Here is a 22,713-nt window from a genome sequence, read left to right on the forward strand (position 1 = left end):
GAAAACCATTTATAGCTCATATGGTAATTGAATTCATAATCCTCAATAAAGCCTGTTTATACTGACATTGGAGTTTCAAATAAATAAAACTGAAAAAAAAGAAGAAGGCCTCAGGAGTCACCTTGAAAAGGCTCCTATAGTCAAAGCTGAGACAATAGCTGCATAGATTAGAACACATCAAACATATTTAAATCCATGAGTTTATAACGATACTGAGAAAACAAAACAACCCTCATCGGTCACCTTTGGAGGATGCTAATAATTCATTATTCTGAAAATTGACATATAAAGTGAAAAATATCAATCATTTATCCTGCCTTTCCTATACAAAATGTACCACAGGGTAATCAAATAGCTGATATGGGGAACTTTCTCTTTATAGAAGTATTTCAGCTAATAAAGAATGAAAGGTAGAATAAGAAAACTACTATTTTTACCCCTGATGAATTAATGGACCTAGGCAATTATATTCAATTGCTGATAATGTCACAAAAAGAAGGAATATGAGACATTGTATACTTTCTGAGGTAAGTACACACCATCACCTATGAAGTGCCCGCCCAGCAAAAAAACAAACCTGAATCCAATCAAGCCTCATCTAATTACAAATTTATAGGAAATTCAGGGAAGAGGGGGTGGATGTTAAAATTTTAGGAAAACAATCAGCAAAACCCATACTACAGTAAACTCTGCAAATGACTCAGTGTTATGGATTGAATTATGTCCCCCAAAAATGTGTGTTGTAAATCCTAACCTCTATGCCTGTGGTTATAATCCCATCTGGGAATGGGTTGTCTTTGTATGTTAATGAGGTAGGATTAGGGTAGGGTGTACCTTGAGTCAATCTATTTTGAGATACACAAGAGATTAAATAAGCAAGCAAAGCAGAGATGGGGGAAGAGAGATGGCAAACCACACAAAGATTGCCCAGGAGCAGAAGCTCAGAAGAGACAAGGACTTTTTCCAGAGCCAACAGAGAGATAGCCTTCCCCTAGAGCTGGCCACAAAAAAAAAAAAAAAAAAGAGCCAGCCAGCACCCTGAATTTGGACTTCAAGCCTCCCAAACTATGAGAAAACAAATTTCTGTTTGTTAAAGCCACCCATTTGTGGTATTTCTGTTATAGCAGCACTAGATAACTAAGACACCGAGTTTCTTCAAAAACAACGGAAAATACAAGGGGGAAAAAGTGGGGGACCTATAGATCAAAGAGGCTTAAGGCTTATATCAACCAATTGCGATGTATGCAATGCACCTTATTTGGATTGTGTTTTAAAAAAAGAAAAAATTTTTAGGGTAATTTGGGAAATGAGAACATTGGTTAGATATTTGATGAAATGAAGAAATTAAAATATTTTTAGGTTTTACATATGATTTTTTAAAGACAGTTCCTGTCTTTTGAAGATATATACTGAAATATTTATGGATGAAATCATATAAATAGTGCAGGGGGTGGAAGTGGGTACATGGTATGCAGGGTATAGATGAAAGAAGGCTAGACATAAATTGATGATAACTGTTGAAGTAGGGGGATGGGAGTTCACTATTTGTTTATCTCTGCTCTTGTATATATTGGAAAATTGACATAACAAAAAATTATAAAAACAAGTAGTATATGCTATATATGCAGAGAATATTTCTGTAAAGCTATCCAAGATATTGGTAATGGTGATTGCCTTTAGGAAGGAGAACTGTGCCTATGGGACAGGGAGAGGGTCAAGACCCACCTTTACTGTACAATTATTACCCATATAATTAATTATTTTTTAAAAGTAAAAAAGAGCATACAGTTACATTTTTTTTCCCTAACTAATGATTATCATCAGCCTACAAACATACCATGGTGTATCTTGTCTTAAAAAACCTGTTCTTGATCTCAAATCAAGAACTTTCCACTTCTTTACTCTCCTTTATAGCCCAAGCTCTTCCTCACTATCCCTTCACCCTCACATATCATTCCCTTTTCATCCCACACCAGTCTGGCTTCACTGGGTCACCAATGATTTCCATTTGCCGAATCTAACAGACACTTCTCTGCATTTCACAGGCTCAGCCTGTCAATAGCATTTAGCCCAGCTGACCATTACTTCCTTGATGCACTACTCTTTCCCCTGACTTCTCCTCTGAGATCCAGACTCATGTATCCAACTGACAACTAAATATCTCCCACCTGGATGTCTAATGGGCATTTTAAATTTAACATGCTCGAAACAGATTTTTTTTTAATTTATTTATTGTGCTTTAGGTGAAAGTTTACAAATCAAGTCAGTCTCTCATACAAAAGGCCATACACACCCAGCCGTGCACTCCCACCTGCTCTCCCCTTAATTGAGACAGTACATGCCTCCTCTCCATCCTGTATTCCCCATGTCTATTCAACCAGCTCCTTTTCCTTCTCATCATGCCACCATAGTCTCATCTGTCTACTGAGCCACGCATTTCACTCCTCACCAGCATCATTGTCTATCTTATAGTCCAGGCCAATCCCTGTCTGTAGAGTTGGTTTCGGGAATGGTTCCAATCCTGGGCTATCAAAGGGTCCTGGGGCCATGACCATCAGGTCCCTCCAATCTCAGTCAGACCATTAAGCCTGGTCTTTTTACGAGAATTTAAGATCTGCATCCCACTGTTTACCTGCTCCATCAGGGATTCTCTGTTTTGTTCCCTCTCAGGGCAGTGATGAGTGGGAGCTGGGCACCGCCTAGGACCTCCGGTCTCAGGCTGATGGAGACTCTGGTTTATGTGGCCCTTTCTGTCTCTTGGTCTCATATTTACCTTGTGTCTTTGGTATCCTTCGTTCTCCTTTGCTCCAGGTGGGTTGAGACTAATTGAAGCATCTTAGATGGCCACTCACTAGCGTTAAAGAGCCCAGATGCCTCTCACCAAAGTGGAATGCAGACCGTTTTCTTAATACATTTTGTTATGCCAATTGACCTACATGTCCCCTGAAACCATGGTATCCAGGCCCCCGTCCCTGCTACTCCAGCCTTTGAAGCTTTTGGTTGTATTCAGGCAACCTCTTTGCTTTTGGTTTAGTCCAGTTGTACTGACTATCCCTGTGTTATATGTTGCCCTTCCCTTCACCTAAAAAAATTTTTGTGTACTATCTAATTAGCGAATACCTCTCTCCCTCCCTCCCCACCCTCGTAACCATCAAAGAATATTTTTTCTGTGTTTAAACTTTATCTAGAGTTCTTATAATAGTGGTCTCATACAATGCTTGTCCTTTTGCAATTGACTAATTTCACTCAGCATAATGCCTTCCAGATTCCTCCATGTTATGAAATGTTTCACAGATTCATCATTGTTCTTAACTGTTGCGTAGTATTCTATTATGTGAATGTAACATTATTTATTTATCCATTTATCCGTCAATGGGCACCTTGGTTGCTTCCAACTTTTTGCTATTGTAAATAGTGCTGCAGTGAACGTGGGTGTGCATGTACCCGTTCATCTGAAGGCTCTATTTCTTTAGGGTATATTCGAGGAGTGGAATTGCTGGATCATATGGTAGTTCTATTTCTAGCTTTTTAAGGAAGCAACAAATTGATTTCCAAAGTGGCTGTACCATTTTACATTCCCACCAGAAGTGTATAAGTGTTCTGGTCTCTCTACAATCTCTCCAACATTTATTATTTTGTGTTTTTTGGATTAATGCCGGCCTTGTTGGGGTGAGATGGAACCTCATTGTAGTTTTTTTTTTTTTTTATTAACTTTGAGCTTCAAGTGAACGTTTACAAATCAAGTCAAACTGTCACATATAAGTTTATATACACCTTACTCCGTACTCCCACTTGCTCTCCCCCTAATGAGTCAGCCCTTCCAGTCTCTCCTTTCGTGACAATTTTGCCAGCTTCCAACTCTCTCTATCCTCCCATCTCCCCTCCAGACAGGAGATGCCAACACAGTCTCAAATGTCCACCTGATACAAATAGCTCACTCTTCATCAGCATCTCTCTCCTACCCACTGTCCAGTCCCTTTTATGTCTGATGGGAATCTCATTGTAGTTTTGATTTGCATTTCTCTAATAGCTGATGATCATGAGCATCTCCTCATGTATCTGTTAGCAGCCTGAATGTCTTCTTTGGTGAAGTGTCTGTTCATATCCTTTGCCCATTTTTTAATTGGGTTATTGGTCTTTTTGTTGTTGAGTTTTTGAAATATCATATAGATTTTAGAGATCAGACACTGATCAGAAATGTCATAGCTAAAAGCTTTTCCCAATCTGTAGGTAATCGTTTTAGCCTTTTGGTGAAGTCTTTGGACAAGCATAGGTGTTTGACTTTTGGGAGCTCCCAGTTACCTAATTTCTCTTCTGATGTTTGTACAACGTAAGTAATGTTTTGTATACTGTTTATGCCATTATTGTTGTCACTATTTTTCTGTCCATGATCTTTATTGTTTTAGATTTTATATTTAGGTCTTTGATCCATTTTGAGTTCGTTTTTGTGCATGGTGTGAGGTATGGGTCTTGTTTCATTTTTTTGTCGTTGGATATCCAGTTATGCCAGCACCATTTGTTGAAGAGACTGTTTTTTTCCCATTTAATAGACTTTGGGTCTTTGTCAAATATCAGCTGCTCATATGTGGATGGATTTATGTCTGGATTCTCAATTCTGTTCCATTGGTCTATGTATCTGTTGTACTACTACCAGGCTGTTTTGACTACTGGGGAGGTATAATATGTTCTAAAATCAGGTAGTGTGAGGCCTCCCACTTTGTTCTTTTTCGGTAAGGCTTTACTTATCTGGGGCTTCTTTCCCTTCCATATGAAGTTGGTGATTTGTTTCTCCAACTCATTAAAAAATGTCACTGGTATTTGGATCAGGATTGCATTGTATCTACAGAGATCACTTTGGGTAGAATAGACATTTTTTCAATGTTGAGTCTTCTTATCCACAAGCGAGGTATGTTTTTCCTCTTATGTAGGTCTCTTTTGGTTTCTTGCAGTAGTGTCTTATAGTTTTCTTTGTATAGGTGTTTTACATCTCTGGTTAGATTTATTCCTAAGCATTTTATCTTCTTAGGGGCTATTGTAAATGGTATTGATTTGGTGATTTCCACTTCGACGTTGTCTTTGCTGCTGTAGAGGAATCCAATCAAAAGAGATATTTTGATTCCCCCTGCCCAAACCTGTTTTTCTCCCCATCTTCACTCTCTATCTCTGTCAATAAATGGCGACCCCATCCACACAGCAATAGCTTAAGCCAAGACTGTTTAAGTGTTATCTTTGAATCTTTCGTTTCCTCATCTCCCAACTCTCTTGTAAATTCCATCCCTTCTACCCCCAGAATACACCTTGGCTCTGTCTACTTCTTTTCATCTCCACTGTCACTCTCCTAGCTCAAGCCATCATTGAGTATTAATTCAGTATCTCTTTCCTGGACAACTGTAACAGGCTTCTAATGGGTAAGAGTCATTATTTTTTAAATGGTATCCAATCATATAGCTCCTTAAAGTGCTGTAATGGAAATTGACAAGGTGATTCTAAAATTCTTAGGAGAGAATAAAGGGCCAAGAATAGTCTAGACAATTCTGAAAAAGGAGAAAGGTAAAGGAAGGAAGAGTACTGACTTTACCAGTTACCAAGACTGACTGTTAAGCTATAGTAATTACAAAAGTGTGGTACTGGTGTAGGAATAGAGAACCAGAATAACAGAAAACTAGACAGCCTTGAAATATACCCAGGTATATAAGGGAAGTGGGTATACAACAGAGATAGCACTACAAATAGGTTCTGGGAAAACTGGCTACAGGTATGAAAAAAATACAATTATATCCCTATCGCATATCAAAGACTTTAGAACTCAAGAGGGATTAGACTTAATGTGAAAAGCACAACTGCAAAATTTTTAGAAAAAAATACAGAAGTATATCTGTATTACATCTGTATAGGGAAGGGCTTCTTTAAAAAGACACAAAAAGCACAAATCATAAGGAAAAAAATTAACCACTTTAAATTGAAATTTTCTGTATAACAAAAGATAATATAAACATTTACTGGAATTTATGTAAGATAGATATAACAAAGAAAACAAATAAAAAATGTCCACCAGGACTATCCCTTTGGACATTAAAAAAATAACATTTGTTACATGGTCAGAAAATTCTCATAGTATAGAAAAGTACAGGATAAAAGTTAAAGCCTGTCTCTCCAGTCTGTCTCTCCCTGAAGGTGACCACTGTAATTTGTTACAGAAGATTTTTATAATGCATATATCAGTAAGTTCATTTAATTTTAAAAAATCCATGTTTTATTGGTCAATAAAAAGTAAATTACCAAATAATGTATATGCTATTATTCTTTTTGGAAAAAAAAAAAGTATCTATGTGGATGTTTGCATAAGCAATAGAAAAGGTAACCAATGGAAAAGGTAAAGAATATTCATTTTACTTTAGACACTGTTGTACTATTTGAATTGTCAGAATGAGCACAGTTAATTTTAGTATTCAAATGCATGAAATAAAAACCAAGCAAAAAAAGAAAAACTGCCATATATCTTTCTAGCTGGAGAATGGAAAGGGGATGTATAAAAAAAAATCAAACAAATTGATCAATATAAAAAAAAGAAGCCAAGAAAGACAGAAGTAAGTCAAGCTAATTAAGCTTTTTCTTAGCTCACGTGTAAAACAGAGAAGTTAAAAGTAATTTGGAAAAGAAAAACTAAACCTGAAACATCCAAATCAACCTATTTACACACACACCAAACTATGATTTTTGGTTACCTCAGGATAGAATTTGCAGAGAGGAAGGAGAGATTAGTAACCTCTTTATTCACTTATGTTTTGACTGTTACTAGCATGCACTAATTTTGTTAAGTTTTAAATAATAATACCTTTTAAATAAAATAAAACCAAGTTATTTCATATCTAACAATGAAATGTACTACAGAAAGCAAGAACAGCAAGTTTTTGTTATGGTTAAAGCCCAGGCTTTAACTCAGGAATCAGAAACCTGCCTTAATAAATCCTGGCTGCATCACTTTACCAGCCACGTGACTTTGGGCAAGAGTCTAAACCTAATTTTACTCATCTGTAAAATGGGAACAATAATAGCATCTACCTCATAGTCTTGTTAATATGTATGAAATAATGCAGGTAAAGCACTTAACACAGGATCTGACATCAATTATACAATGAATTAAAAAAAAAAAAAAAAAACCCGATGCCACCTAGTCAATTCAGACTCATAGTGACCCTATAGGACATAGTAGAGCTTGCCCCATAGGGTTTCCAAGGCTGTAATCTTTACAGAAGCAGACTGCCGTATCTTTCTCCCGCAGAGCGGCTAATGAGTTGGAACCACTGACCTTTGGGTTAGCAGACCAGCGCTTAACCCCTAGGCCACAAGGGCTCCTATAGTGAATTTAGGGAGGGTAAAAGTTGAATTAGGGACGCTGGTAAATTTTCCACCTTTTTTATTCCTTTGACACTCAGAAAGCAAGCTGTGTGAGTCAGACCCGGGTCAAAGGTGAGGTCAGCTGTAGCTCAGCCAGTTTCATCTCTAGGACTAAGTGGAGGGCTAGGGTACTGACCTAAGCAGCTTGAGAGATCAGACGCCTCCCCGCTGCTATTCCTTCCACATCAGCCATTTTCTGAGTTTTTTTTAAAAGGAAGCTACCCAGCCAGACGGGTCAGAGGAATGGACAAGGTTTCCTCCTACCCACCCCCCAACCAGATAAAGCTCTCCTGGGTAGGAAATTTCAGAAACTGTCAAAATTAACGCCCTCCGTGCCTCAACAGCTCCCTCCGTCTCCAGAGCCCTTTTCAGCGTTTCCCTTCTCTCACCAATGCCTCTCATTAGGCTCAGTTTCCCTCCACTATCCACTTGTGTTCTCTGCCTCAGTTTCCCGTCACTTCGGTGTCCTCTTTTAATCTCGTTTCTCCTTCTCTACTTCAGACTCCCTTTCTCTCCCTCAATTCCTCGCCCTCTGGCCCATACACCCCAATTACCTCAGTTTCTCCACCTCCGCCTCAGTGTAACCAACCCTTCTGCCTCAAGGACCCCTCTTCCGCCTCAGAGACCGCTCCTCTGTCTCGGTTTCCCCGCCTCCACCTCAGTTTTCTCCCCTCAGCCTAGACTTCGCACTCCGGCCCAGGCCCCCGTAGCTTGGCCCTACCCGGCTGCTCCAGGGCCAGCGCCCCCAGGCGGCGGACGACCTCCTCGTCCAGATCCCACTGCTCCGCCATTCCCGCCCGCCGCTCACCTGCCGCGGCCCGCGAGGCCGCTCTGCACGCGCCAGGCCCCGCCCCGCCCTCCTGGCCCCGCCCCGAGCCCCGCCCCCGCCCGCGCGCCCCCGCGCTCCCGGGGTCCGTTACTGCCCGGGTCGCGCGCCTGCCAGCTCGCCGCAGCAGCCCAGAATATGGTATGGAGCCCTACCTGACAGGGCGCCAAACACTAAGGCAGCGAATGGGAGATGTCTTGACCCAGAATCAGGGCTACAGGGGCCTGGCTCTGGTTCCTTTGGAGGGGCAGCTCCAGCTTTGAAGGGCTTGGGGGACTGGCTCTGAGGAGTTGGAAGAGTGCGCGGACTTTGAAGGATGAAGCGCTCTAGCTCCAGTTTTGGGGGCGGGGGTGTGTCTCCTTGAGGAGTGGAGGTCTTCAGATCCAGCGCTAGGGGATGCTGGCTCAGGGGTAAGATTGGGACGGCTCCAGATCTGAAGGGTTGGGGTTCTAGCAGTTCTGGGGTATCATGGAGTCGCTCCAGCTGAGCAAAGGAGTGCTCCAGCTCTAAGGGTTGGGGCCTGGCTCTGGGGCATGATGGGGAGCTCCAGCTCTGAAAACTCGGGGAACTGGGTTCTGAGGAGTTGGGGCCTGTGGAGCATGAGGTTGTTCCAGCTCTAGGAATTTATTTGAAAGGACCTCCTTTGGGGGAGAAGAGTCAGTATAGAAAGGAATGATGATCTGAGATGGGGTAGAGATGACTACTTTAGAAAGGCCACCCCATTTCCTGCAGACAGTCTGGCAAGAAGCCTTTTGTCCTTCAAGTACCACAGTTCCAGCACTAAGCTTGCCTGCGACTGAGGGCTTTCCCCAGGATGGTATAGCTCTGAGCTGAACAGCCACATCCTTAACCCCAGCCTGTGCATGAGACATGAAGGATGCAAAGTCTTGAACTAAGACCCTGTTGTCATATCTATGCCTAATAAGAAAGGAGGAACTAAGACTCACCTGTGGCTCACCTTCATTCAGGGAGCAAGTCTTCTCTGACATCCAAAATCTGTACACTGTGTGCACTTGCACTAAGCTCTCAGCCAGCTGGTCATCTTTAAGGAGAACTACTGGCTGTCCTGGTTCTCCAGGGACAGAAAGCAAAATCAAGTGTCCTTTCATATTTTTGCACTCCTGCCTAGGTGAAGCCCTTAGTTACTCTCATCTTGTCAGATTCAGCCTTAGTCATGTTTAGAATGACCAGAACTCAAAGAAAAGCCTAGATTAGCTCATTAGATTGGCTTTCCAGCTCTGCTTCTGTGATTCATGACACCATTTTACAATTTGTAATCTTTCTTTTCATGCCACATTTAGCCTTTCTAGCCTCAAATGTAGCATATATAATTGCTGCTCTTTTTATCCAAATTTTTAGACCAGGCTTACCAAAAGAGAAAGGGATCCATCCCCTTCTTCGTTCCATATGTTTTTGTTTTTTCTTCCTCAGCCTTCAAAAAAGGTGATGCAGGCTTGTGTTGGAGAAGTTGACTTTTCCTGTCTTGAGCAACCACCTCTTTAACATTTCCCACCACCAACATTTTATGCAAATCTTTAAACATTCAGAAAGGTTGAAAGAATTGTACAGTGAACACCCATATACCTACACTTTGTTGTTTATTGCTGGTGCCATCAAATCAATATTTGACTCATATTGACTCCATGTGACAGAGTAGAATTGCCCCTTAGCATTTTCTAGGCTGTAATTTTTACAGTGACAGATCTCCAGGTCTTTCTCTTGCAGAGCTACTGGGTTGGTTTGAACCACCAACCTTGCTAAGCTTGTTTATTACCTCTAATAGTTTTTTAGTGGGTTCCTAGGATTTTCTATATACAAGATCATGTCATCTGCAATAGGGATAGTCTTACTTCTTCTTTTCCAATCTAAAAAAAAATAGATGCCTTTATTTCCTTTTTCTTGAATAATACCCTTTTCTCCCTTTAGGAGGAGCCTGGCATGCCTCATGAATCAGCAGAGGATTTATTTCATTTCAATGTCGGGGGCTGGCATTTCTCAGTTCCCAGAAGCAAACTCGCTCAATTCCCTGACTCCCTGCTGTGGAAAGAGGCTTTGGCCTTGACCTCTTCTGAAAGTCAGCGGCTATTCATCGACAGAGATGGGTCCACATTTAGGCACGTGCACTATTACCTCTACACCTCCAAACTCTCCTTTTCCAGTTGTGCAGAACTGAACTTGCTCTATGAGCAAGCACTGGGTTTGCAGCTGATGCCTTTGCTGCAGGTAAGATGTTCTTGTCTTCCTGGTAATCAGTAGCAGGTCTTATATCACTAAGTATTGTCTTCATTTATATAAGGGTCATTGAGATGGCCTGCTTAATGGGCAAGCATGATAAATGAGTTAAAGTAATAAACAATACACTGGGATTAAATGTTCTTAATAAAGGATTCCATCCCAACTCTGCCTTATCTGTACCACCAGCCACATGGACCCAGGACGGGACTTACCATTTACTGTCTAAGAGGGTACTGTTGGCTCTTGGAAATTCTACTTTAAGCTTCTTCCTATTTGTGTTGTTGAATTTTAAAAGGTGAAAACTTTAGAAATTGTACATCATGTTTAAGATTTAAGATGAAAAACTCATCAAGAATATTACTTCTCAGAAAAAAGGAATATTACTTATCACTGTGCCTGTTAGCTACACAACATTCACTTAAGGCAAAGCAAAAAGTTCTCCAAACTGCAGAATCTTTCCTTTGTCTTCACTTCTCTGTTTTCTCACTGTAAGTAAAGACTTGAAATACCTTTTCTTATAGACCATTAAAGTACCACCAAAAAAAAATCACCTTCTGTCTTGATTATGTAGTGCTGCCATAACAGAAATACCACAAGTTGATGGCTTTAACAAAGAGAAATTTATTTTCTCACAGTCTAGTAGGTTACAAATCCAAATTCAGGGCGTCAGCTCCAGGGGAAAGTTTTCTGTCTGTGTTTGCTCTGGAAGAAGGTCTTTGTCATCAGTATTCCCCTGGTCAAGGAGCTTCTCGGGCACAGGGACCCTGGGTCCAAAGGACACTCTCAGCTCCTGGTGCTGCTTTCTTGGTGGTATGAGGTCCCCGTCTCTCTGCTTGCTTCCATCTTTTATGTCTCAGGAGATTGCCTGAAGACACAATCCAATCTTGTAAGTTGAGTCCTGCCTCACTAACACAACTGCCACCCACCTTCCACCATTAACATCATAGAGGCAGGATTTATAACATAGAGGAAAATCACGCAATACTGGGAAGCATGGCCCAGCCCAATTGATACACACATTTTTGGGGGGACATAATTCAATCCATGACACCTTCTTTCCTAATTTTTCTCCTAACCACAGAAATCATTTCTGAGGTCGACCTTAAATAGTTCATTCTGTAGTTTTTGAAGAACTCTTTTTAACACAGAGAAACTAAATATTATGACTGGGAAGGATCATTGACCATGCTCCATAATCCCACTGTTTGGACAAGGTGTTGTTTACTTCATCTCCACCAGGATTAACCCAGCAAGCCGCAGTGCAACTCGAGACCACCAACTGTGCCTCCCCAATACCTCATAGAAGAAGTTTGAGGTAGACCATGTGTATCTGGGTGATAGAGGAATGAGAACATTTCATAGTGTGTCTTTTTATGGATACGCCTCACTAAATAATTCAGCATTTTCTCTTAAAAGTTATATATTTGGGAACCAAAAATCTTTAACATACTGCAATACAACTTGTCACCTTATTCTTTTTATTTTCTTCAAGTTACCCACCTTGAGTTTAAATTATTTTCAACTACCCCAGAAATGGAGTACTAGAATTGCTTACAAGTGGTTTCAAAACCACTTAAATAGCCTGGCATGTCAAGATTGCTGATGACTATATGCCAAGGCACCATTGTGTAGACGGGAGGGATAACATGCTCACTGCAGAAAATCAAAGAGATCAGGGCAATGTTTTTGAAGAATCATTTTAAAGAATGCAGACCTGTTAGACAAAGTGCTTATTAAAGCCTTTAATCCCTTTACTGTCCTCACGTCCCAAATTAGAAAAAAAAAAAAATCTGGGAAACCACTTCTAAACATGAGGTAAGGACCTAGAGTCCAATGAGTTGGTCCGATTCCAAAATTCCAGGTCCTGTGAGCAGAGAAAGTATTTAAAAACCATGTGGACCTGCCTGCCTAAAACAGTGAAACAAGTGCTTGTGCTTTGAAAATGATGTTTTCAAAGAAATAAACATTTGGGTTGGCCCAACTAAAGTGGTGTTTATTCATTGAAGCAGACTGTAAATACAGCTGGGGACCCAACAGTTGCCTCAAGCAAATCAACAGCCTCACACATTTTCATCACTTTCCCCATTGCTAATGCCTATCCAGATACTCAGGTTCTTGCCGAAACGTACAAAACACTTTGCTTGGAGAAAATGGAGTCTACCAATTCTTAGTCTAAGGACCCTTCTCAAACAGCCCGACTTAATGCATTCAGCCAGTATTTATTGGGCATATTCTGGGTACCTGGCACTATTCCTATGGGCTTTAGGGAAAACATGGGATGAGCCAATAGAAATATAATGTGAGCCACAAGTATGAGCCACATGTGTACTTTTAAATTTTCTAGTAGCCTCACTAAAGAAAGTAAAAAGAAACAGGTGACGTTAGTTTTAATAATATATTTTATTTAATCCAATATATTTAAAATATTATCATTTCAACATATAACCAATTTTTTAATTGAGATATTTTACTTTTTTTTTCATACTAAGTCTTCAAAATGTGTATTTTACACTTATAGCATGTCTCAGTTCAGACTAACCACATTTCAAGTGCTCAATACCAACATGCAGCTCGTGGCTACCATATTGGATGGCACAGATCTAAACTGTTCTAAACTCTTGGTGTTCCTCACTGTAGAATCCTTCAGATTCAATGACAATGGAAATTGAACTTTCCCTCCCACTAATTTGGGATTATCTGTAATGTGGTAGGCTCTGTTGGAAAGTTATATAGAATGAACCAACGAGCAGAATGACATGGGACCATGCCCCCCCACATCCTCACCCCCCCATCTCTCCTACCCCCCAACTCTACCCACCTATAGCTGTGGCCTCCAAAGGGTACACTTGATGCCTATTATTGTCTTGATCCTGATTGTAGCATTTATTTTTCCTCATCATCCCCTCTGATAAGGGCTGTCTTTAAATTTTTTAATTCTAAATTCACTGAGCTCAGGGGGAAAAATCCCCCCAAAAAAGAAAAAACTCATATCACATATTTCAAAGATGACAATTCACATGGCACACATTTGAACCCTTACCCTATGCCAAGCACTAAAGATAAAGTAATGAATCACATAGTGTTAGGTAGAAATAAGTGCCATGAAGGAAAAATAGGACAGAGTAAGGAAATAGCAGTTGACTGAGACTGGGGAAGCTGCTCCTTTAGACAGAATGACAGGCTCACTCACAAGGTGACATTTGAGCAGAGACTTGAATTAAGGAGAGACAAGCCATGCAGATGTCTGGGGAAAAGCTTCCAGGCATAAGGAACAGTAAATGAGACTGGAATGGCCAAGAGGAGGCACAGAGGCCTCCTCTGTGAGAGAGAAGGGGATGCCTAAGGCAGAAGAAGAGATCAGAGGTGGCCAGGGGCCAGATATTACAGAGCCTTCTAGGCCACAGTGAGGATGTAGAATTCATTCTAAATGTTGTAAGTAGCTTTTGAAGGTGTTTGAAGAAGTAAGATGGTTAAATTTAAAAGCGATCATTGAAACTTGGGTTAGGCATTGGTTTCTTAGATACAACACCAAAAGCACATGCAACAACAGCAAAAATAAATTTAAAATGTTTGTTCTTCAAAGGACACTATCAGGAAGGTGAAAGGAGTTTGTTGTATAGTGCCTGGGGTCTTACAAGCAGCCATCAAGGCAAGACATTTGGTCTCTATTTGTCTGTAGCAACAGAGGAAGAAGGAGAGTCAGGAATAGGTGGAGAATATGAAATGTGTGGTTAATCGCTTCCATGAACATCTGTCTCCTTTGCCATGAGACTAGAGGAGCTGGATGATACCTGGCTAGCAGTACTGAACATTTTGATCAAAGATTTTATAGAAGAATCAGGATCAAAAGGGAGAAAATTTAGAACAGAATTTCAAATTCTCATGGGCTCCAGACTTTCTGGAGCCAAGGGGTCTGGATGAACCCCCAAAACTATTGCCCTTAAATAATCTTTAAAAAATAAGCAAAAAATATTCCCTGAAGTCTTCTTAAAACCAAACAATAGTTTAGTTTAACTAGTAAAAAGAGTCTGCCTTGAGCATTATGCTCTTTTAAGAACTATCTATATAGGATCAAAGTAACAAGAGCAGATAGAATGATTAGACAGAACCTTAGGGGACAGAGAGTTTATGTTAATGGGGAAGGAACAGCTCAGAAAAGGAGGATGAGAATGGTTGCACAATTCGAAGAATGTAATCAATGTCACTGAATTGTACATGTAGAAACCGTTGAATTGGTGTTCGTTTTGCTGTGTATATTCTCAACAAAAATAACACCAACAACAAAATAACATATTTTTCTTTTAAGTAGATAGCCCACAGAATAGAACAAAATATTTGCAAATCATATATCTGACAAGGGACTGGTCTCCCGAATATTGAAAGAACTCAACAATAAAAAGACAAATAACCTAACTAAAAATGTACAAAGGATCTGAAATAGCTGTTTATCCTAAGAATATATACAAATGACCAGCAAGTGCATGAAAAAATATTCAACAACATTAGCCATCAGGGAAATGCAAATTAAGACAACTGAGATACCACTTCATACTCAATACAAAAACCAAACCAAACCCATTGCCATCGAGTCAGTTCTGACTCATAGCGACCCTACGGGACAGAGTAGAACTGCCCCATAGAGTTTCCAAGGAGCGCCTGGCAGATTCAAACTGGTGACTTTTTGGTTAGCAGTTGTAGCACTTAACCACTATGCCACCAGGGTTTCCTCATACTAGGATGGCTATTATAAAGACAGGCGGTAACAGGTGTGGAGAAAGCAGAATCCTCATACATTGCTGTAGAAAAGTAAAATGGTACAGCACTTTTGAAACAGTTGGACAGTTCCTCAAAATGTTAAACATAGAGTTACCATATCATCCAGCAAGTCCACCCCTAGGTATTTACTCAAGAGAAATTAAAACCCATGCCTACATAAAAACTTGTAGATGAATGTTCATAGCAGTATTATTCATAAAAGCCAAAAATGTCCATCGACTGATGAATGGATAAACAAAATGTGGTATATCCATACAATGGAATATTAGTCAGCCATAAGAGGGAACGAAGTACTCATATATACTATAACATAGATGAACCTTAAAAACATCATGCTAAGTGAAAGAAGCCAGACACAAAAGACCACATATTGTATGCTTCCATTTATGTAAAATGCGTAGAAGAGGCAAACCCATAGAGACAGAAAGTAGATTCGTAGTTGCCTGGGGCTGGGGGCAGTGACTGCTAATGAGTACATTTTCTTTGGATCCTTTTCTAAAATTAGATTGTGGTGATATTTGCACAACTGTGAATATACTGAAAACCACTAAACTGTACAATGTAAATGAGTAAATTTTGTGGCATGTAAACTATAGCTCAATAAAGCTGTAAAAAAAAAAAAAAAAAATCATGGCTTCTGGCTTGACCCTAGACCAAGGCTTAGCAAACTACAGCCCATAGGCCAAATCTGGCCTACTGTCTTTTCGTACAGCCCACAAGCTAAGAATGGTTTTCACATTTTTTTGATGTTTAAAGAAAAAAATCAAAAGAAGAATAATATTTTGTGATGCAAAAATTATATGAAATTCAAGTTTCCGTGTCCATAAATAAAGTTTTATTGAATGCAGCCATGCTTATTTGTTTATGTATTGTCTATGGCTGTTTTGCATTCCAATGGCAAAGCTGACTAGTTGCAACAGAGACTGCATGGCCTGCAGAGCCTAAAATATTTATTCTCTGGCCCTTTACAGAAATCATTTGCTGACCACTGCTCTAGGCTCTGGTGGGGCAAGGAAGAAAACGGGGAGACCAGTAAGGAGGCTACTGGAGCATCCAGATGAATGATAGTGGCAGGCTGGCCTAAGGTGGTAATTTTGAAGTTAGAAATGTTCAAATTCTGGCTGTATCTTGATGATAGAACTGGAAAGATTTGCTGATGAATTATATGTGGGGGAGAGAAAATGGATGACTCCTGTGTTTCTATCCTGAGCAACCAGATAAATGGTGGCTTCTGAGGGCTTATAGGCTTGGGGGAAAAATGAAGAGTTAAGCTCTGAACATGTTAAGTTTTGGGAGGCAATACGAAGTGTGTTATTTGACATCCAGGTGGAAATGGCAAGGAAGCAACTGGATGTGTCACTGTTTTAGGTGTTATGGGGTTGGTTCTGACCCATAGTGACCCTATGTACAACAGAACAAAACACCGCCCAGTCCTGTGCCATCCTCACAGTCGTTGCTATATTTCAGCCCATTGTATCAATCCATCTCATTTGAGGGTCTTTCTCTTTTTCACTGACCCTCCATCTTACCAAGCATAATGTCTTTCATCAAGTCCAAAGTACATAAGATGAAGTCTCACCATCCTTGCTTCTAAGGTACACTCTGGCTGTACTTCTAAGACACACTTGTTCATTCTTCTGGCAGTCCATGGTATATCCAATATTCTTCAGCAACACCATAATTCAGAGGCACCAACTCTTCTTCAGTCTTCCTTATTCATTGTCCAGCTTTCACACGCATATGAGGTGATTGAAAACCCCATCCCTTGGGTCAGGTTCACCTTAGTCCTCAAAGTGACGTCTTTGCTTTTTAACACTTTAGAGGTCTTTTGCAGTGGACTTCCCCAATGCAATACAGCGTTTGATTTCTTGACTGCTTCTTCCATGGGCACTGATTGTATATCAAAGTAAAATTAAATCCTTGACAACTTCAATATTTTCTTCATTTATCATGATGTTGTTTATTGGTCCAGTTGTGAGGACTTTGTTTTGTTTATGTTGAGGTGTAATCCATATTGAAGGCTGTAGTCTTTGATCTTCATCGGTAAGAGTTTTAAGTCCTCTTCACTTTCAGCAAGCAAGACTGCGTCATCTGCATATCAGCATCACCAATCCTGATGCCATGTTTATAGATTTAGGGGGAAAAACCAGGAGTTAAGTTCTGAATGTGTTAAGTTTTGGTAGGTAATATAAAGGGTGCTATTTGACATCCAGGTAGAAATGCCAAGGAGGCAGCTGGATGTACAGGTCTGGAATTAGTGGGAGCAGTCAGTTCTAGAGATGTAAATTTGGGAGTCATCAAAGCTGGTATGTAATGCTGTATCCCCAGATGTTTTGGGATGTCATATATTGTTGATAGAGGAAATACCGAGCAGTCATTATAGATCTGTATGTTAATTTCTCAGTGCTTCCTAGAACTTTCTGTGTAATTTCAGAAGGTCCCTTTAGCTGTATGTGAACTGCTCCAGGCCTTTCACAGCTCTCAACCTGGTTGGGAGTCACAGCTACCACTGCAGAGTGTGAAATAGCCCTTCAAGGTCACTCATGAAGGCTCAAGATACATGGCAGACTATCGATTCCCTTTTACCTACCCCTTGGTGGCGTAGTGGTTAAGAGCTAACTAAAAGATCAGCAGTTCAAATCCACCAGCTGCTCCTTAGGAACCCTATGGAGCAGTTTTACTCTGCCATATAGGGTCGCTGTGAATCGGAATCAACTCAGTGGCAATGGGCTTGAGGTTTTTTTTTTTTATTTTGAAGTCTACTGAGGACATGGTATCTTGACAAAACATGCTACTTGTGTTTTATTTTTCATTGCCTTCTGGGGACTTCCAAGTTTGAAACCTTAAGTTGTTAGACTCGTGAGCATCCTTCTGCCAGCAAGCAACCCAAATACGCCTGCATTCCTTGTGCTCAAGGGAACCAGGGAGATTTTATGTTGATCACACAAATGATGCTTTTAAGAAAATAAACCAGTAGCAGTCTCATATTTCCTATTACTCATGATGTGAGAACAGATTACAACTGTGATCTTGGAAAGCAAGGTTTATCACATACACTGTAGATATTTATACCAACAACATAGCTTATCTGTGGGTATGGGTAAGTGGACAACTCAAATGTAAACCCCTTGACTTGGCATCAGGGCTCCTTACAGTTCAGCCCATCTGCATTTCCTGGCTCATATCCCAACATATACACACACCTGCATGCACATGTGTGCACATTCTTTCTCTCAACTTCAGCCATGTCCCTAAGCACCGCAACAATGCTCTTTCTCCACACCTTTTTGGTTGCTGTTACTGCTCCCTCAAATGTTCCCCCTTCAAGATTTAACCCAAATGTGACCCATGGGAAACTTTGTCTGACATTTCCAGGCAGAGTTTTCATCTCTCTGCACTCATAACAGAGGAAATTCCTCTATTATATCATTGCTGACTCTGCTGGGATCATGTGTTCATATTATTTCTCTCTCATCGGACTGTGTTCTTTTCATGTTTGCATCCTAAGTACCTCTCCCAATGCTCAACCTGTAACAGGTATTTAATAAACATGTGCTGAGAAAATGTTGAATCAGGTACCCAAGATGGCATGTGAAGACTGAATCTACCTCTGACCTCTGCAGAGTTGGGGGACTGGAGTGGGCAATTGGAGGGCAAGCTTGAGGTGCCAACAACTGTGTCTTATTTGGTTTCTTTGGTTGGTAATAGCTGTCTGCACATCCTTTTTTTCTACTAGGCTCACTTCACTTGATCTTCAAAGTGATGGTCATCAGCCTCCTTGTCTTTATAAGACAGTTGGTATTTGCAAGCTCCCCAAGCTCCTTTGCCATCACATCCCTTCCAACAGCCCCAGGAGTAGATTAACCAGTAAGCAAGGTATGCAGGGGCTTACTTGTATTTACTTACTAATCTGTAGTGCACAATTTCATTTGAAAGCCATGTGAAATTGTGCAGCACAGATGAGTAAGTAAACACAAGTAAGCCCCTGCATACCTTGCTTATTGGGTAATCTGTCCCTGGAACGGCCCACATCCAGAGCATAAGGCATCCCTGAGAACTGCTGCTGCTTTGGAAAACCTCCATTAAGTCCCAGTGCTCCAAAGTTCTGCCAGCAGAGTGCATTTGTCAGCTATCTTTTGGCAGCCATACACACAATGCCTCCGCACCTTCAGGCTTACATTGCTTCTCATCAACATATTTTTTCACCACTGTCTAGGCCAAAAGCAACATTAGTTGTTCTCGTTCTAGCATTTAGCCATCTGAACTCAGGTCTGTATTTCCCTAAAGAAACCCACCTGCTAATAACTTTCTGAGTCCTAACATATACAAAGTTCTAGAAGTAATATTCAGGCAGATAGAAGAGGAATTGAAGTCTGCTCATAAAAAAACAGTCACAGCATTGGCAAATGTTGTTTTGTATATATTTTTACAACAGTCAGCAGTCAGCAACTGGAAGCTCAGACTTTCTGGGGTGCTCTTCATTCATTCATTCATGCATGCAACAAAAATGTATTGAGATCCACAGGGTGCTGCAAATTTAGCAGAGAATAAAACAGGCAAGGTCCTTGCCCTCTTGGAGGTTATATCTATTAGGGGAGACAGGCATACCATAAATAAATAAATAGGTGCTCTCGAGAACAAGAAAGCAGGGTGAGGGAGCCAGGGATGCTCTCTGTGAATTTTTACACACCCAGATGGCTTCCTGTGAGTGAAGACCTTGTATTTCTGGAAGTCAGAACAAGCATTGGATGAGAGAGCTCAGAAAACAACCTCATTAAGGCTCCCAGACCTAGTACACAACTGATGACTTGGAACAGCATGACTTGACTGGCAGGAATTGCCATATTGCTTGTAGATTTATATGTCTTATTTTTTATTTTTAAAGATTGGTCAAACATACCTTTCTGGGGGAAAATGGTACTGCTCACACTCTGCATTAGTGGAAGCAGCAGGAAATGGAGATTTTATTTCCACGAAACAGATCATTCTGCCCTCAACTAGCACATCTCCTCTTAAGCTACTTGGACTGTCATTGCTGACCCACCCCCAAGGACACACCAGGTCCCTTCAAACCAGGCATCATGGATCATCCACAAACAGACTGTTCTTCTGGGTGAGGATTGCCCTCCCCCGACTTGCCGTCTCCCAAATGGTCACTTTAGGGTTGTTCCAGGGCACCACAGTTTTCTCCACTAAGACAGAATCTCGTGGTTGAATGTATAGGTAATGTAAGCGGCAAGTTCAAGTTCCTGTGATGCAGTTAGCTTACTATTGGCTTGGAATGATATGCTGTCTCTTCCAGGCTCTCCCTAGTTTCACTGTTTTTTCCTGCAACTTCACCCAATGTCTTCTGTCCATCACCAACTGGACCCAAGCTGAGCCCTTTCTTCTTGTGATCCTGTCTCCCTAACTGCCTTTGTGTCTGTCTCTCTCCACCTTAGCTCTTCCCTCTGGGTCCCAGGTCCCAAGCTAGAATCACTCTCTTCACTGCCCTCTAAACTCTTGGCTCTGCCCATTGTTATCCTGTGCTTGGCTTTTCCCATGGTTTTAAACTTAGCATCTTTCTCAGCTTCTCTTCCAGCACTCCTTGGGCTCCCTCTATGCCTCTCTTTGCTTTTCTTCCCAGCAGCCTCAGCCCTCCAGACTTCCATTTTCATGCATTCTTTCATTTAATACAGCAGTACTGAGCACTTACTGTGTGCTAGGTCTAGACTAGGGGCTGGGATGCATTGAACCAGCCACTCCCCCCAGGAGCCTCAATGGGGATGAGGAGGAGGACAGGCCTGAAACTAAGCCAGAGGCCCCAATAGAGAAGTGTGCAGATTTCTGTGGGAGCAAAGGGGGAGGATAACTCTAGCTGGGGGATACTCCAGGCAGAGAAGGAAGGAGAGGAGTATTCTGGGTGGAAGTTAAGAATACATCAAAGAGCTTAATGTCACCGATGATACGGGTGTGGATGGGGGAGAGAATGGTAGGAGATAAGGCTGGAAAGATAGCTTGGGATCCAACCACTAAGAGAAAGGAAATTAACATTTATAATATTTCCTTTAATTCTTACAACACCTTCCAGATTTTACTATCTTTCCAATGAAAACCCTGTGGATCACAATGGTCTGATCTGCAACCAATCATGGGGATGGCACAGGAACAGGCAGCATTTTCCTTCCGTTGCGCATGGGTCGCCATGACAGCAGCTAACAACACTTTCATGAGCCTGAGTCTTGGAGAGGTTAAGTGATGTGAGCATGTGAGCCAGCAGGCAAGTGGGAGAAGCATGAAGCAATGATTAGGTGCATGGGCTCTAGAGTCCTGAATTCCATTCCCAGCATCTCCACTTATTGGGACACTGAGTGCCCCATCTCTCCCTGTGCCTTATTTTCCAACTGTAAAAGGGAACTAGCAAAGCCTACTTGGTGAGCAGGGGATGTTAGGAGGATTCAGCTTAAAAGTGCCTGGGTGTCATGGATTGAATTATGTCCCCCCAAAAATGTGTGTATCAATTGGGCTGGGCCATGATTCCTGGTATTGTGTGATTTTCCTCTATGTTGTAAATCCTGCCTCTATGATGTTAATAAGGGAGATGGATGGCATTTGTGTTGGTAAGGCAGGACTCAATCTACAAGATTGGATTGTGTCTTGAGGCAATCTCTTGAGATATAAAAGAGAGAAGCAAGCAGAGAGACAGGGGGACCTCATACCACCAAGAAAGCAGTGCTGGGAGCAGAACACATCCTTTAGACTCCATGGCCCCTGTGTGTGAAGTTCCCAGTCCGGGAGAAGATTGATGAGAAGGCCAACAGAGAGAGAAAGCTTTTGCCTGGAGCTGACACCCTGAATTTGCACTTTTAGCCTACTTTACTGTGAGGAAATAAAGTTTCTTTGTTAAAGCCATCCACTTGTGGTATTTCTGTTATAGCAGCACTAGATGACCAAGACACTGGGCAATAAATGTTAGCTCTGAAGTGACAAAGTCAGGATTCAAACCCTGCCTGAGTTCAAGACCCTTGTGCTTTTCATGTATACCCTGCTGCCTCCATTGATTATGAAGGACTTTACATGCAATGCCAGGGAGAGTTTGGACTTGATTCTGTAGGCGATAGGGAGAACCGAAGCTTTTTAAACTAGGGAATGATTTGAACTTATTTGCATATTTGAAAGATCACTGTGCAGGGACTTGGGGGCAAGAGGGCCAGGGCTGGGGCAAGGGAAAGGAGAGAGGATGGAGTAGAGAGGAAAGGGATGGAGTCATAAGATTTGGTGGCTGATGGGGTGGAGATGGTGTGAATAACATTCAAATAATCATTCCTGAGTGGCACAACTAGTTAAGAGCTCAGCTGCTAACCAAAAGGTTAGTGGTTCCAGTCTACCTAGAGGCACCTTGGAAGAAAGTCCTGGCAATCTACTTCTGAAAAATCAGCCATTAAAAACTCTATGGAGTACAGTCCTACTCTGACACACATGGGGTCATCATGAGTGGG

The 22,713-nt window shown here is 41.2% G+C and overlaps 2 protein-coding genes across 2 annotated transcripts in view; one reads left to right on the top strand and one right to left on the bottom strand.

Annotated features, from left to right (window-relative positions):
- The window catches only part of LRRC36 (leucine rich repeat containing 36), a 54,281-nt gene extending 46,092 nt beyond the window's left edge, over positions 1–8,189 (bottom strand). The window contains exon 1 of the mRNA XM_003417122.3: positions 8,120–8,189. Within this exon, the coding sequence (XP_003417170.1) occupies positions 8,120–8,189 (70 nt within the window). The remainder of the gene's footprint in view (positions 1–8,119) is intronic.
- Positions 8,190–8,760: 571 nt separating this feature from the next.
- KCTD19 (potassium channel tetramerization domain containing 19) overlaps positions 8,761–22,713 on the top strand; it is a 34,390-nt gene continuing 20,437 nt past the window's right edge. Inside the window, exons 1-2 of the mRNA XM_010596728.2 lie at positions 8,761–8,796; positions 10,151–10,447. Of these exons, the coding sequence (XP_010595030.2) occupies positions 8,761–8,796; positions 10,151–10,447 (333 nt within the window). The remainder of the gene's footprint in view (positions 8,797–10,150; positions 10,448–22,713) is intronic.

Source organism: Loxodonta africana, chromosome 21, assembly GCF_030014295.1.
Source record: "Loxodonta africana isolate mLoxAfr1 chromosome 21, mLoxAfr1.hap2, whole genome shotgun sequence".
NCBI lineage: Eukaryota > Metazoa > Chordata > Mammalia > Proboscidea > Elephantidae > Loxodonta > Loxodonta africana.